Source organism: Grampus griseus (assembly GCF_964374135.1).
Source record: "Grampus griseus genome assembly, chromosome: 14".
NCBI lineage: Eukaryota > Metazoa > Chordata > Mammalia > Artiodactyla > Delphinidae > Grampus > Grampus griseus.
The window spans coordinates 83,456,940-83,473,540 of NC_139008.1; the positions used below are offsets into that span (position 1 = coordinate 83,456,940).

Here is a 16,601-nt window from a genome sequence, read left to right on the forward strand (position 1 = left end):
GGAGATACAACCGACTTCTGAGGTTCTTACCTGTCTGGTGGTATCCCTTTTCTGGCAACTTTAGAGAATGACCCATCCCTAGCCCTCAAGGCCGAGGTAGGAAGGTTCTAGAAAGGTCAGGTGGTTAAGTGGTCAGGTGGCCAAGATAGGCCTTGAGGAAGTCAGGTCCTGAGTGAAGGGCAGAGAATGGGTGGTCCTGATGGACGGCAGGCCCGGGAAGGTGACCCCCTGGCAGGCTGCTCCTGCCACCAGCAGCCCTGCCCTTGCCCCACGCCGGGCCCAGCCCAAATGCAGAGGCAGGCTGGCCACGTGTCAGGAGGCGAGAAGGTCAAAAACGACAATGACGGCAGCAGAGAGCTCACTGGCTCCCAGGCCCTTCCTGCAGGAGTCCGCCTACAGGCTGCTTGCACTGAGTTCCACCCTCCGGGGACACTGGCTCTGCGATTCTGTCACTCAGCAGGTGTCTTCCGCACTTCTGGGACCCCTGCGTTTTGAGCGTCATAGCCGCTAGCTCTTCTGAGATGAGCGTCTCAGTGTTGACGGGGGCAGCCTGACTGCTGCCGGGAGGGACCTCGCTTCTGGATCCTGCAGCTCCGGAGGGAGGGTCTAGGGAAGAGATAGGGCCCCAGGAACACGTGAGCCGCCTCCCCTCGAATTACCGAATAGCCAAGTCGATTTGCTTCACCGGGACTGAGGCTGCTGCCCCGGACACAGGCTTCCCCGGTGGGTGACCTTGTGTCCCCATCTCCGAGGCCCCGTCCTTTCTCCCCTCTATCGTTGCTCCCGCTTCCTCAGCCCCCTTTGCTTTCCCCCGATTGTCTTCAGCCAGACTTTTAAATCGTGCCCCACATCAAGTTGCCCCTGGTTGAACCCTCCAGGTCTCGCCAGGTCACTTCAGATAAGATCCGGACCTTTCTTCTGGGCTTCCCGGCACAGAGAGACCTGGCCTTGCCCACCGGATCTACTCCCTTCCGCTCCCTGGGCTCGTGTGTGTGTGATTCTGGACGTCACCCTTCTTCCCACTGCGGGGCCTTTGCACTTGTTGTTCCCTCCACTGGCAATGCTGTTCCCACATCTGTGCTTGGCCAGCTTCTCCTTCCCCACAGGCCTGGGCTTAGATGTCACCTCCTCCTGCAGCTTCTCTGGCGGCCTGGCTAAGGCAGCTCCTCTCCGTCACGGCGCTGCCCAGCCACCGCCCCAGGTTTTATAGTTTTTTATAGTGTTGGTCTTCAAAGCCTCGAAAGGCTGGGTTTGTGACTGTCTCTAGTCCCTGTACTGGCCTCTGGCCCCTGTGAGCGGGTAGTGTTTGTCTGTTTGTGCCCTTAGCTGTATCTCTGGGGGAGGGAGCGTTTGAGGGCGGGAGTGGGGCCTGAGCAGGTGCATGAATGAATGAACGACTTCTTCCTAATAATTGAAACGGGGAAGAAGCGTAAGGTGGCTACCGCATTATTTGGGGGGAAGAATCGGTGAAGTGGGTGACTCAGAATCGAGGAGGGATCATGTTCCAGAAGTTTCCAGGGAGGCCCAGCTTCACGGGCATGTGGCCTGGGCAGTCACACAGGCCCGTTCAGAGGGGCCTGTGCTCAGTTTACTGCTCTGCTGTCTTTGTCTTGAAATTCTTGCTAAGTTTTGAACAGGAGCCTTGCTTTTACTGGTTGCGCTGGGCACCGCAAGTCACGTCACTGGTCCGGTCCAGGTGTCCCAGCAGTGAGGGGAGCGTATTCAGTCCTCACTCCAACTCGGGAGCCACAGGCTAGTCTAACCACCCTCATTTTACAGACAGGGAAACAGGCTCCAAGCTGGGCGGTGGGTTAGGTGGACCCCGCACGTTCTACCCTAGAGCCCCCGCTCCTGCTACGACCCTCTCCTGTCTCCCAGACTCCAGAAACGGGAGGCTCGTGACTGTTGAATAAAGGAATGAATGAGAGAGGGAAAGAGGACACACGGGGTGTCCCAGGCTCACCTGTGCTCCCTCCTGGCTCGCCAGCCCTTGCGACTCCTCTGGGATCAGCCGCCCCTGGGTTGACAGTCATCTTGTTGTTGTTGCCTACGGTGGTCTCCTCCAGGAAGCACGAGCGGATGTGGACTCTCTGGGCCATGCCCCCTTCGGAGTGAGGTCCTGGTTCGGGGATTTGAATTTTGATGGAAGCTTCCGGGCCTGTACCCAGGACAGAGACTGCAGGTCAGCCAAAGAGAGAGATGCCGGGGGGGCGGGAGGGGAGGTGGACGGTGAGAGCAGCTGGACGGTGGGCCTGACCCCCAGCCTGGTTCTCAGGTCCTCCACAGCTGTCCTCCTGGAACCTCCCCTCAGTGGCCCATGCCGTGCTCTGTCACTGGCGGACGCGTGGCCTCACACGGCATATCTGCGCATGCCTTTCACCTGCTGGGGCTGCCGGCTCCCTCGGCCCCCGGCTCTGCCAGCTTGGGTGCCCCTCCTCCTGCAGCCCAGCCCAGCTGAACTGGTCCTCTGGGCCTCCCCTGGGACTCAACCCCTCCCCCTGCTGCCTCCTGCTTCCCGTCTCTCTGCTGCCTGCTTCCTCGCAGCTCTGGAACACCCTCTCCATCTTTGGTTAGAATCTCCCTGTGGCCCCCCAGTCCGGCCCCCAGCCGCAGCTGTCTTGCTCCTGCTTCTCCCGGCCAAACGTCAGGAAAGAGCTGCCCGTGCTCTGTCTCCCCTCCTTCCACTCTCCGTGCCCCTTCTGTCCCCTCAGGTCACCACTGACCCCTTGTTGCTGGACCCTACAGCCCTCCCTTGATCTCACCGGCCTCGCCTCCTCTGGAAACCCGTTCTCTGGCGTCCCTGGTTCTCCTTCTCTCTCTCAGGCCTCTCTGCTGTGCTCCCACACCCCAGCCTGTCTCTCGATGACCAGTGCCAGGGAGGACGCGGCCTGGGAGCTCTGGTCACTGGTGACAGCGCCTAGGTGGCTCCTTAAATGCATGTCCAGTTCCAGTCCAGCCATCTCCTCTGTTCCCGCTTCAGCTGGCCCAGGAAATGACCCCTGCCCATTGTACAGATGAGGAAACTGAGGTTTCCTGAGGGGGGTAGTAGGGAATGGGAACCCAGGTGCTAACTCTAAAAGAGCCCCCCGCTCTACAGCCTCCTGGTGGGAGGGAAAGAATTTCCCATCATGCCTCTCTCCCCACAAGGACCGGCTCAAGTTCCATCTAGCCAGGAGCCGAATGCAGTGGGCTGGGGGTGGGGTGGCAGCCTGTTCTCCAGTTACCTGGGGGGCTGCCACAGGCGCTGTGGGCAGGGCCCTTGGCTGGGTTGCCATGAAGACTCATCTCGTTGCCGTGTCCCATCTGTACATGTCTGAGCACAGACTTCTCCATCCGGATGTCCTGGGGCCCCCAGGATCCAGCCAGGGGACCCTGAGTTGAGGGATCAGTGGGTGCCATTGGAGGGAGGTAGAGGGGAGCCGAGGAGCCTGGCAGGGGACACAGAAACGTGACTCCTGACCCCCCCCTCTGACCTCCCCCTACCCCCTACCCGCCCCCCCCCCCCCCACCCACACTAAGTCCTGGCCGGACAGAGGAGACAGGCTTCGGGATTCTTTCTGGACTTATCAGACTGGGAGTGATTACTTCAGGGTCTGGATTGGAGAGCAGGTGGGCCGGCAGAACAGGTAGCGTGGGGCTCCGGGGTTTTTACCACTGGTGCCTGGGGCGTCACTGGGGCACTGAAAACCCAGACAATGGGCACATCCGCTGCTTCCTAGCTGTTCTCAGTCCTCTGGGCCCGTCAGGAGAAAGTCTCCTTTGGGGTTAACTTGCTGTTGGCATGGGGCCCTCAGAGCTTCTGACATTGTTCTATTTTGTCAGCATTTATTTTTGATGGTAACCTTGGTAGTTTTCAAGGTAATGCTGTGAAAGTTTACTTTAAAATTAATTTGAGTAGAATAAAAAGTAAACCATTTAACAACATGGCGTAAAGAATCAGCCATGGGCGTGGCCAAAATGAGGGAGGTGGAGCTCAGAGGACCAAAGCTGGGGAAAGGTTGATCTAGATTCTAGAATGAAGTTCCTCATTTCACAGTTGGGGAAACTGAGGCCTGCAGCAGGGAAGGGCTCTCTCGAGGTCCCAGGGAGCGTTCCAACTTTGGGGCCCGCGCTCTCACTCACGTCCCATGGCTGGACTGATGGGTGGCCCTGGCCCCTCTGCCCACAGTGCCCGCCATGCAGCAGGCACTCATTTGCTTATTGTATCTCACCAAAGCTCGGATACACCCATACGATGCATCCCAGTTTCTGAGATGTGAACACATGGGAAAAAAGAGTGTCTCGGGACACACAGAATGCTCAACGACCCCTTGTGACATCCTAGAGAGGAAGAGCGAACTGAGTTGTTTCTTGTGGGAAAATATTGGGTCCCGATGAAAATGAGGCAAAAGATGTCGGCAGGAAGGGGAAGCAGGAGAGGTTTGATCCAGGCACAAGCAGGGACATCCTTATTCCTGAGAAAGCCAGGAAGGACCTTGGAGATCTGAAAGCTGCCCTTCCTCCCTGGAAGGTTGAATGCCCCCCACTCCCTGCCCCCACCCAGATGGAGCAGATGCCCCGACAGGTCCCTTCTCCTGGACATTTCAGAGGACTCACCGTTTTCCCCAGAGGCCATTTGTCCCACTATGACATTCCTGTGTCCAATCTGGATGGCTTTGGAGTTCTCAATGTAAATGTGGCTGTTTGGTCCATTCTGACTGATCACGTTGGTTGGATTTTGCTGGTAAATGACTGGGGTGGACTGATTTGTAGAACCTTCTGCAAAGTAACATTCCACTCAATCCCTTTGTATCTCTCTAGGAGTCAGAAGTTCCAATACTAGTTGGCAGTATCAGAATCTCCTGGGGAGCTGGTTAAAACACAGATTCCCAGGGCCCACCCCAGGGCTCTGAGTCAGCAGGTCCAAGGTGGGCCCCAGGAAGTGGAGTGTTTACCAAACACTGCAGGTATCACAGACGAGCCTTGCTTGGACTTTGTCCCGCAGGCCACCCTACCCCTGTGTCCTCCGCCACCCTGGGAGGATGGCAGGTGCCTTGATGCTTGCCCACCCTCTGTACCTCTCACTGCGAGGAAACCACAGCCCTAACCATTGCTTCCAGGGTCCTCTCTTCCTGCAGGGAAGGATGCAAGGTGGCCGTCCACAGGCTGTTTCTGGCCATGGGATAAACTTTGCTTGACTCACAAGGCATTTTTAAGAATTTGGATTTGTCACCAGTGTTTAACATCCAGCCTAGGAGGCTGAGACCCTCCTTGGGTACCATAAGCAGGGGTGTCAGCCCCACGTGGGCTCCACACACGGGGCCACATTCCCACCTTCGGGAGCCCTCGGCTCCTGTGCCTTTGTGAGCCCCTACATCCATAAAAAATATTTAAAATTACATTTTATGACTGCGTTGGGATATAGACAAATATAATATCGGCTAGAGTCATTATTAGCTATTCATTGTTACTATAATACTCATTTTTTTCTTCTGATTTTAAGAGGAACTAGAGCATTTTTGTGACCCCCTAAAAGCACAGTGGGCTCTAGGCCTGGTACCTGCTGCATGTAATGGATAAGTCGGTTCTGGGACTCTACCCTGTGGGTATCTGAGGTCAGCCTAGCCTATTCCTTCAGCAGCCTTAAAACTCCAAGTTGGGCAAAGGGCTTACAGAAGACTGTTAGCAAACTCAGGCTGAGACCTGCGCCCCAGGACTGATACAGTCAGGGGTGGGCCACACCTCTAGGAAGCCCTCCCTGGTTACTCCTGCCAGCATGCCCCTCCTTCCTGGAACCCTCTTCCAGGGACGGGTCAGCAAGAGCACAGCAAGCTTCTGACGAGGTGGGGCAGGCAAAGAGCTTAGCGGGAGCCCAGCAAGGACCAGGTGTTGGGTGTTATACCCTCTGCCCCGTCCAGGTGTGGGCAGCAGGTAAAGGGCCTACCTGGTCGATAAATAGCCCAAGTGTTTGATTTCTGGTCTAAGTCCAGGAGGTGCTTGTTCCTCATCGCGTACAAGTCTGGGTTGACTTCCTTTGCTGTCTTCATTCCCAGGGCCTGGGCAATGATCAGGGCTCTATGGGGCCCATGGGCTTCCAGAAACCGGAAGATCTCTTCCTCTGGGAGGCAGAACAGCAAGTAGTTAAGGAGGACCCCGGAGGCCGAATCCACTCCCCTGCTTACCCGCTGTGTGACCTGGGACAGACACAGCCTCTGTGCCCATTTTCCTCATCTGTAAAATGGGCATAATTATAATGGACCACAGAGGTTGTTCTGGGGGTTGGGGATGTTCGTCAAGGGCTCTGAACAGTGCCTGGCACGTGCTAGGTGCACAGTAATTGCCAAGTACCCATCAAATGGTTTCTCAGCCGTTTAGCTTCTTTCACGGAAAGACAGAGTCTTGCCTCCGAACACTTTGCGGGGACCTGTTAGTGGGTGGGCCGTGGCCCCTGAACACTTGTAGCTTCTCGAGTGGCCAAGGAGAGTTTGGGGTCAGAGGAAACAAGAGCTGAAAGGAAACAAGATGCTTACGCCGCTGACTGAGCTCAGGACCAGGCTTCCGGGGAATTGCAGCTGCATCTTTCTGGGGCCTCTCTGCTGGGAGGAAAGACGGTCAGGGGTCAGCCGAGCGGGAGAGGGGATGGGGACCCTACCAGACAGAGGTGGGCTGCTCTGCAGAAGCCCCTAGCGCATGGACGCTCCAAACTCGGAAGGAAATTAGCTTCAAAGCCCGCCCCACTCCCTTCCAGCTGTGTGGCTTGGGGTTGGGGGGAAGACCATCTACTCCCTCTGGGGTTGTGTGCGGGCTAGAGGACCCCCGGGCACCGCACCAGAACTAGAAAAGTGGATCTCGTGCGATGCTACGGCTCTTCTATTATTATCATATCGTTACTGCCATCATCATCATTATTAATGTTTTGCTGAGCACCTACTACATACTGGCACTAGGCTCAGCCGTTTGCATCAAATCCTCTCACAACCCTACAAAGCAGCCCTACTGTTACCTCCACTGGCCAGAAAAAGAAATCAAGATGCAGTGAGGGTACATCATGTGTCCCTGAGGGCAGAGCCTGTATTTGAACCCAGGCCCAAATCTGGGCTAGGCCGTTGCCAGGACTGCTCGTGCTGGGTCCAACACCCGCCCCCTCCAACTGCCCCTGTCCCGGGGTGGCAGGTTACCCAGCTCTGCAGGAACCACTTCTTCGGTCCCACCATTGGCCAAGCTCCACGTCGCGGGGCCTACGAGCAGGACTGCCTTGGACTCCTTCTGCATCTTGTAGAGGACCTGGTTGAGTTTCTTCCTGGGCACTTGGCATTTCATTACCAGCTGGGCAGTCTTCACAGGGGAGCCAGAGTCCCTCAGCACCTCCAAAATCCTCTGCTCAAGGTCTGGGGGAGGGAGACAGGGGCAGAGACAGAACTGAGTCCCCCCAACTACCCAGCCTGGGCTGGCGGCCCTCCAGGAGAGGGATCCAGGGCAGAGGCAGGCACAGAGGTCTGAGCAGACATCCACCAGCATCCCTGTACAGGGAGGGGCACATGGGCTGCTCAGAAATGACCTTGGCTGGACAGCCTGGTGGCCAGAGGCGGTGCCAGGCCTTCCGAGCGTCCCCCACCTGAGTGAGTGCTGGAGGGCAGGTGGGAACGCTCAGCTCTCAGACGTCCTCAGAGAGAGGGGAGTGGAGGCGGCAGGATGCTGGAGGGTGGGGCAGAGCACAGGAAGGGGGGAGGGGGGTGAGTGAGGCCCAGCCCGGTGTCCTCCATCCCCCATCCTTCTCCTCCCGGTGGAATCTGCCCGTCCTCTTGGGCTCACAATCCACTCGGGCGATGTCACTATTCATCCCCACCAGGAACCCAACGGCCGCTCAGAAATGGATCTTTCACCCTGATGCCCAATCCCAGAGTCCTAGCAACACTGTCCCTGGCTGCCTCAAATCCTCTCTTCTCCTTTCGCTGCCTCTACCTTCTACTCCTTGTCACCACCATCTCCCGGATGACAGCAACGCCACCAACTCGTGGTTCTGCCAGCCTCGTCTTCACCCGCCCTCAGCTTCCCTTCAAGGGCCAACCTGTCTGCATTCCCTTCAGACGCACTCACCCCTGGGCCTTTGCACATGCTCTTCCCTCTGTTAGGAGCAACGTTCCCTCCCTCCACCTGTCCAACGGATACTCCACCTCAGGTCTTGCTCAGACTCCATCGTTGGGAAGCTGTCCTGGATGCCCTGCGTGGGTGGGGTGCTGGGTGTGTGTGGGTCCCCTGCAGAGTGTCCCCAAGGATCCCCTGCTGTGATTGCCAGGTTCAGTGTAGTGGTTCAGTGTCTAGCATGGGGCCGGGCACACAGTAGGGTCTCAGGAAATAGCATTTGAATGAAGGAGTGACTGAGTGAAAAAGTGAGCGTACACTGCTGGGTAGGTGTTTGCCCAGATGACCTGGGCGAGGGATGAGTAGCTCTCCGGGGCCTCTGTTTCCCACCCCCCCCCCCGAGTTAATGGTCCTAAGCAGGGTGCCTCGAGGCTCAACGAGGAACTTTCCAAATGGCCCCTACTCCTCTCAGACAGGCTCCCGTAAACCCAAGCCAGCTGCCCTGTGGGGAGTGAGAGAACTGGTCAGACACGGGGCCTGCAGCGCCAGGGGCTGGGGAGAGGAAATGTCTGCCCCGAGAACCCTGAGGAAAATGCAAAGCAGGGCCCTTCTTGGGAAGACCTAGGTCCCCTTCCAGGGCAGCAACCCAATCCTTTACCTTCTGGGTTTTTCCTGGATTCCTAGTGGGCGGCACTAGCGGGGGAAGGGACAACCCATTTGCCAACTCTGCGCTGGGCACCGTGGCCTTGCCCTTATGGTCGGAATGTTTGCGTCCTTCTGGGCGCAGGTGATGTGCAATTAGAACACGTGGGGTCACCCACCCCTTCACCCACCAAACTACCCCTCAACCGGGATACCCGTCCAACACACTGTGGCTTTGCCTAGTTTTAAAAAGAGTTTTGATTCTTAAAAAACCTGCCCCTGGGGGAGCCTCTTCCTCCCCCTCCAGTGCCCTGACCTCAAAGGGGAAATGGGGTCCATGGCGGGGCTGGCATCACCAGCTGAGTCTTCAGGCTGGTGAAACGGATGAGGTGTAAGTGACACGTCAGTTAAAAGGAAAATCTGCCGGGGGGCAAGTTAAATTCAGTTACCGGGCGCCCCTGACATGTCTCGTTGGGGAAGTGCAACAGGAGCTTGGGAACAAGCCTGGGGTCCTGGGTCACACCCAGTTGGCACCCCTCCCCAGAACACCCTATTTTCCTGGTTTTGAGCCCCAGCTCTGCCACCTACTAGCTATGTGACCTCTCTGGGCCTCAGTTTCTCTATCTGTGAAATGGTGATAATAGCAGCTACTTCAGAGATTGTGGTGAGGATTAAATAGCTAACAATCACAAAACAAGGACAAACAGGGCTTCCCTGGTGGTGCAGTGGTTGAGAGTCCGCCTGCCGATGCAGGGGACGCGGGTTTGTGCCCCGGTCCGGGAAGATCCCACATGCCGTGGAGTGGCTGGGCCCGTGAGTCATGGCCGCCGAGCCTGCGCGTCCGGAGCCTGTGCTCCGCAACCGGAGAGGCCACAACAGTGAGAGGCCCGCGTACCGCAAAAAAAAAAAAAAAAAAAAAGGCAAACAAAAAGCGTCCCAGCCCACAGCCCTCACGCTTTCAGTGGGGACCCTAGAAAAAGCACTGCTCAGTAACAGTTAACTTGCATCATGTGCTTCCAGGAATAGAGCGCTATCCGAGGAATGAATGCAGCAGGAGGAAAACCATATACATGCACTTGCCCCTCTTAGCAGGCAACTTCTGTCCTTCCTCAAAATGAGCGTGGAGACGGGTGTTAAGGCCCCAGGCTCTGCCGTGGTCCCCTGAGTCATTTCACCTGCAAGCCTCAGTGATCTCACACGTAAGATGGAAACCTCATCGGGCCTGCGGGTTATTGCAAAATGCACACGAAGCGTGTTGCAAGAGGCCTGGGCAGAGCAAGGCTCTGAACCTGATGCCGTGCCCTCTGTCCCTCTTTCTTACTACCGTTGTGCTTTCAGATACTGTCCTCTCGTGACTCTAGTCTGGATCAAGAAAAGGAACCAGAGAAAAGGTGCAAGTCCCACCGGGCACTCCCACTGTTCCTTAGAAGTAAGAACGTACCTGCGTCTCCTGGGCTGGCAGGGGCCTCGGCCATGCTGGCAGCTGCGAGCCCAGGCGACTTGAGGGCAGCGGCAGGCTCCCCGACCCCGTGGCCTGGAGAAGGTGGGCCCGGTCGAGGCTGGGTGTGCTTTTGTGGTCCTGGCGGTGCTTTGCCAGCTGTGGAGCTATTCCAGCTTCACCCAGCCAGCTGTCAGCTGTTCACACCCCCCGGAAGCAGATGCCTAGTCAGCCCAAGCTGATCAGATTCCGGAGAAAAAGAAAATGAAACTTCTGTGTGTGGCTTTTGAAGGAAACAAAATCGAAAATGAAATTGATAAGTGAGACACAGTTAGGCCTCCAGCTAGATGCTAGCAGGGAACAGCTGAGCTGGGCAAGACCAGCGCTTCCTCTGGGGCCAGGGGACTTCCCACCGCTGCCCACCCTGAGCCCCACACTCAGGCCAAGACACCTGGGTGGGTGGATGGGTGGGTGCCTGCGTTTGTGCATATCAGAACAACAACCCTCTTTAATGAGTACTTACTATGTGCTTTCCAATCTCGTGTGCCCCTGAATCATCTACAGGGTAGGGGCTAGTACTGGCCTCTTTTCTTAGGAAACTGAAGCTTGGGTCAGTGAGGCCACTAGTCCAAGGCCACAGAGATGCTTGGGTTCTAACTCAGCCCCACCATTTACTGTCTGTGGCGCCTTGAGCAAGTTATTTAACCTATTTATGCCTCAGTTTTCTCATCTATGAAATGGGCTAATACAAGTAGCAACCTCAGGAGGTGGTAGTGAGGACTAAAAGGGTTAATTCATGCCTTCTACAGTCATGAACACAGCTGGACACCCACTTACCTGTTTCTGGAAGAAGGATGCATCGCTTTTGTAAATTCTCAAAGGGGCCATTGACACCCCCCCTGCCCCAAGCAGTTCAGAGCCACTGTTCTGGTCCAGGTAACAGAACGGTAAACTGAGGTTTACAGAGGTGAACGGCTTTGTGTGAGGCAGCCCAGAGTGTCAAGAACTCAACCCTGGAAGCCCCTGGGCCTGGGATCCCAGCTGCAGAAGCTGGGGAGGGGGTGCCAGGCCCAGGCTCCCAGGGGTCCTCATCCCTAGCATTTCTGCAAAGGGAGGAGCTCAAGAGCAAGTATAGCCATGGAAAGGGCCCCGGAGACTTGACTCAAAGCTGTCCTTGCAGAGCAAGCAGGAAAAATCCTGATGCCCAGTCCACACGCAGACCACTTAAACCCCAATCTCGGGAGGCAGGGCCGAGAGTCCCAGGTGATTTCATTCCAACCAAAGGGGGAGTGTTGGACAACTCAATAAAAACAGGAAGCCACGATGATGCTTTTGTTCCTTTTTTCATGTAAAACCAAAGAAACGTGTATCTCTATGTAAACTGACAGTCTTAATGTTAAATGCGAAGTCATTGGAGGTGTTGAGGGAGACTGGGGCGCCCTCCGGGCTCTTGCTGAGCCCCTGCGGGAGGCTGGGAGGCGCCATGCCTGGACCAGCCACTAGATGGCGCCCGCTCACCAGCCTGCGTCCCGGCTTCCCTCGTCCGGTCCCTCTGATTTAGGGGGGCCTCTCACCCCGTCCCCCACCCTAGAAAAACCCCAACTCCATCTGGCTGTACCCCAGCTTCTCCCCATTCCCCATGCCTCTCCTACACAGGCTCCTTGGCTCCTTCCCTGCGTGCTGCTGACCCTTTAGTATGGACACCCCGACCTAGGCCTTGACTAGGGTGCCTGGTGGGCTTGCAGGTCCGGCTGAGGAACTCAAGCTTGATTTGAGGGTCAACTTTGCTTCTGGCCCGCGTCTGTCTGGACATGTTTGGATGGCCCTTTCCGGTGCCCCTGTGTCTCCATCACCCCCTCCCTACCTGTGTGTCACTACCTCCCTGAGCCTTGGTTTCTTTAATTATAAAACAAAGATAATAGATAAGAAAAAGCATGTTTACCTGACCTTTAGTTGGTGTTCACAAAATTTGCATCATTTAGAAAATGTGATGTGGTGGAGCTCCATAACTCCATAATATAACTTCTAGACATTAGGGGGGGAAAAAAAAGCAAGAGAGAAAGAGAAAGAAAAAACAATTTAATGTGGGTGGGCTCCATCTTCCATAGCATTTTGTGGCAATTTGGAATTCATGGAAGCCATGTACCTGCTGTGAGCATCTCACCACACTGAGTGGGGCTCTCGCTTTTAAAGTTTTAATTAGCTTGCATTTCCTCTTCTCAATTTAAGAGACTTTCCAGGTAATTTTGACCATGAGGTTTGTGTTTAACTGCAATATCAGTGGCTTAAACGATACAGAAACTTGTGTCTCTCTCCTAAAACAGTCTGGTAGGCAGTCCAGGTGTGGTGTGGCACACCATAGTGTTGAGACCCAGGCCCCTTCTATCTTGTTGCTCTGCCATGTGTGGCCTTATGTTCTAAGACGGCTGCTCAAGCTCCAGCCATCACAACTGCATTACTTACAGCAGGAAGGAGGCAAGGGAAGAAGAGTAGGTACCGCTCCTTTAAGAATACTCACAAGTTGCACAGACATTCCCCTGACATCCGTCAGTCCCATGGCCCAGCATGGGAGGCTAGGAAAGATTTTTATTCTGGGCCACCAGGCACCTAGCTAAAATTAAGGGATCGACTAACTTCCAAATAGGTGACAACAGATATCAGAGGATACTTAGCTGTCCCTGCCATTGCAAGGCTCTGTTTTCCCCCCAAGAAAGGAACGAGGAAACCTCCTCTATGCCTTGAAGTATATCTGTTCTCCCAAGCTTATGTATTGAGCAGGTCCGAGGCTGAGTTCAAAGGTAGTTCCCACACTCTCAGAGACTCCCGTCCAGCGTGCAAGACAAAAGGGGAGAGGAAGGGAGACAGGGACTCTGGTGACCCCTGACTCTGCCTGGGAAGGACCTCAAAGTCCACAGGAGTTCCAAGATGGCGCTACTGCCTGCTGGGGCCCAGATCCCTTTTTGTCTTGGAAAGCACACTCCTTTTTCATGGCTTGTGTTTTTCTGGAAACTATTAGAACTCTCCGCCCAAACCAGATGATAATTACATGTTACTGATCTCTAGTCTTTAAATTTCTCTCTCTCTCTCTTTTAAAAGAGAGATATTTTTACTGCACATTGTGTTGGCAAAACCCAGTCTCCTTTCTACCCGGCAGCCTGGATGTTACGATCAGGGTTCCTCTGTGAATTCACCTCGGGGGGAGGGAGTGGAAAGGTCTGAAGGCACCAAACGGGGACAATAATGTGTCTTTGGCCAGGGGCAAAGGGCAGAGAGCCAGAGGTGGCCAGAGACAGGGACTGCACGAGATCACAAGAGCTACCAGCGGAGGGCGAGGGGCAAAGACCCAACCAGGGGCTGCAGCGGGCAGCGGGTTCTCAGTGCAGCCCCCAAAGGCATCTGCCTGGGCTCCATTCACTGACCTTCAAGGCAGAGCTCAGTGAGCCTCCTTGGGTCATCACGTCGGATAGACCTGGGGTTCTGATCCCCGGGCCCCGATCTCGTACCTCTGCACCTGGAGCCGGTCACTACTCTTTCTGAGCCTCCATTTCTCCTTTTGTAAAAGGGGATCACAGCAGCTCCACCCTGGGCTTGTGGCTAATCCGAGATCTTGCTCCGGAAGGTCCCAGCAGAGCACCGCACACGTAGCATGTGCTCAATAAACAGGAGCTATCGTATCTTCATGGTATGACCCACCTGTCCCTCTCTGAGTGACAAGCAGTCCCATTTACTCATCTGGTCTTGCACCAACTCATTCCTTGTGCCTCCTTTATCCCAGGCGAAGTGCTGGAGCCAGTGGGGGGGCGGGGTGGAGTGAGGGCGCTGCAGGGAGAAAGACCCGACCCCCTCCTATTTCCTGGCTCTACTTCCCACGTCGGCTGCAGAAAAGGCCACACTACCCAATCGAGGGATTGACGGGTGACTCAGGCCAAGTCCTGGGTCCCCTCCCCCAACTCCCAGCAGTGCTGGCTGGTAAAGGGGAGCTGGGCAGGGGTCACAGGAGTCAGGGAGCTGGCCAGGGGCCAGGGCATTGAAGGCCGTGATTGAAACTTGTGATCTTCCCTCGGGGCAAAGGAAGAGTTCCTGGAAGATTTTCACCCAAGGTGGGCTGGGGATTGGGAGAGACCGCCAGGGGTGCCAGAGAGCATTGGCAGGAGGTTGACGGGGGAGAGGGGCTGTGGCCACAAGGAGGCTGTGTGGAGTCCAGGGGAGGGACCTGTGGCCAGCATCAGGCTGCTTTCACACCCTTCCTTCCCCCACTAACTCTATTTAGAAGTCCTTCCCCACATCCCCCAAAATAGATTGAAATGAATTCACAACTAACTTTTATTTTTATAATCAAAAGATTTTTTGATAATGCTGCTTCCAAAATTCTTTGCCTACAAGAAATTCATTTAATTACAATTGGCCACAATTCCTCCACCGAGGGTCCAGTATTCTTGGGAAATCTTGCACAGTGAAGGGAGCTCACCTATAAGTTTGTTTCAAATATAATGAAAAATATAACGTTTCAAATATAACGAAACATTTTGACGACCAAATGGAACAGCTAATGAACTTGACATAATGTTACGTCTTCTAGATATTTAATTAAACATTTATTGATTCTGATTTTGCCAGGTTTTTCCCCCATATTTTGGAGTTCATTTTCAAAAGCTCTCGAAGCATCTGTAGGCCTGAGGTGCTAAGACTTCCACACCTAGAAGATAAAACGGGGAAAGGCAGAGAGACAGATCGTGAGGGCCAGGATTCCTGGTCTTTTGGGGATCGTGGCCCAGGGTGAGTTGTGGCCAGGGTACTGTCAAGTATGGGGTAGAAGATGGGGCACCAGCAGAATACTTTTATGAGTTAATTCGTAAGTTCTTTGAGTTTTAAGTGGGTAACGTACTCTAAAACTTGACCCGAAGATGTTTCTTAAAAGACTCATCAGCTGGATGGCAACTGATTTATTTAGAGCTTACTATTTCCAGTGCTTTCCATTCTTTTATTCAATTCTTCCAGCAATCCGACAAGTAATATTAAATCTGATAAGAAAACTGAGGTACAGAAAGATTACTAAGTAACCTGGGCGAGATCACGTGGCCAGTGGGTGAAATTGATGGAGTTGAGACCCAGGCTATTGAGCTCTAGAAGCCAAGCTCTTAGCAATTATTTCTATTGTTGTGAACAGGTACGTTGTCATCCTGCCACAGGATAAGGAGCAACGCTTTCTATGCTGGACAACTTAGTGCTGCCTGGTGTGACTTATCAGATCTAGCAGGAAAAAGGTTGGTATTTTATTCTTTTTTCTAAAGTTTCTTTGACTGAGTGTGCCTGTCTCAGTCAGCTTAGCTGCCATAACAAAATACCATAGGCCAAGCGGCTTAAACAACAAATATGTATCTCTCAGTTCTGGAGGCTGGAAGTCCAAGGTCATTGGAAGATTTGGTGTCTGGTGAGATCTACCTCCTGGTTCTTAGATAACCGTCTTCTCTCTGTGTCCTCAGATGGTGGGGGTGAGGGGGAGAGAGCTGTCTCCTGACTCTTATAAGGGCACTAATCCCATCATGGGGGATCCACCCTCATGACCTCATTTAATCCTAATCACCTCCCAAAGGCCCCACCTCCTAACACTGTCTCATGGTGGGGTAGGGTTTCAACACTGAATTTGCTGGCAGGGGGACCCAAATATTCAGTTCCTAACAGTGTCCCTATGAGCACAGCCCTGTCCTAAGTCCTCGGAGACACAGAAACCTAAGTTAGTAGAAAAGAGTCCAATGTTTAAAATTTTTGTTCTCATTAACAATTTTTATATTGATTGATTGAAATGATATTTTGGCTATATTGGGTTAAAAACAAGACTTGGTGACTGTATGTCCACACCTGAGCGGACACACAGGACCCCCTCCATACCTTCCTCACAGGGAGCTCTTCTCTCTAAGGTGCTCTGATCTCTCGCTGTACCCACCACCACTTTAGAGTTTGTAGTCTGAGGCTGGGTGCCCCAGAAGCACACTCTGAGGCACAGAGTTGAGTGCAAGGAGTTATTTGGGAGGTGATGCTAGGAAATCCTGGGAAGGTGGTGGGGACCTGGGACAGGGGAAGGATGGGCTAATCGAGGGCTTCGCCGTCAAGCAAGCCCCCTGGGGGCACCTGGGGTTCAGTGCCACAGGGAGCGCTAGGAATGCTGGGAGCATGGGGAACATCTTCTCAGGGCTCCCCACCGAGGTTGAGGGAGCTGGGGTGCTTACCCTCCACTCCCATCCCTGAAGGAGGCTGCTCCCAACTGTGTCAGCCTGCCTGGCCAGCCTGTCTGGCCTGCAGCATGGTGGGCAGCTGGACCCACATGAAAGAAATGGAGAAGGCCAAGGAGGTATGATGGGGTTACTGATGGCTTTTGCTGCAGTTCTCTGCACAAGTAACTCCTCTTGGCACTGAGGCCCCAAGGGTTAACTAGCTGGAGAGGGACAAGGGGTGGATTTGA

General features: G+C 54.4%; 1 protein-coding gene across 1 annotated transcript; it reads right to left on the reverse strand.

Annotated features, from left to right (window-relative positions):
• Positions 1–348: 348 nt before the first annotated feature.
• On the reverse strand, positions 349–10,178 carry ZBP1 (Z-DNA binding protein 1; the record flags this gene model as incomplete). Its single annotated transcript, XM_082671431.1, has 8 exons — positions 349–606; positions 1,964–2,158; positions 3,225–3,428; positions 4,597–4,758; positions 5,924–6,097; positions 6,510–6,572; positions 7,158–7,367; positions 10,145–10,178. The coding sequence occupies 8 exons, from the start codon at positions 10,176–10,178 to the stop codon at positions 359–361; spliced, it is 1,290 nt and encodes a 429-aa protein (XP_082527557.1). The 3' UTR covers positions 349–358.
• Positions 10,179–16,601: the final 6,423 nt, after the last annotated feature.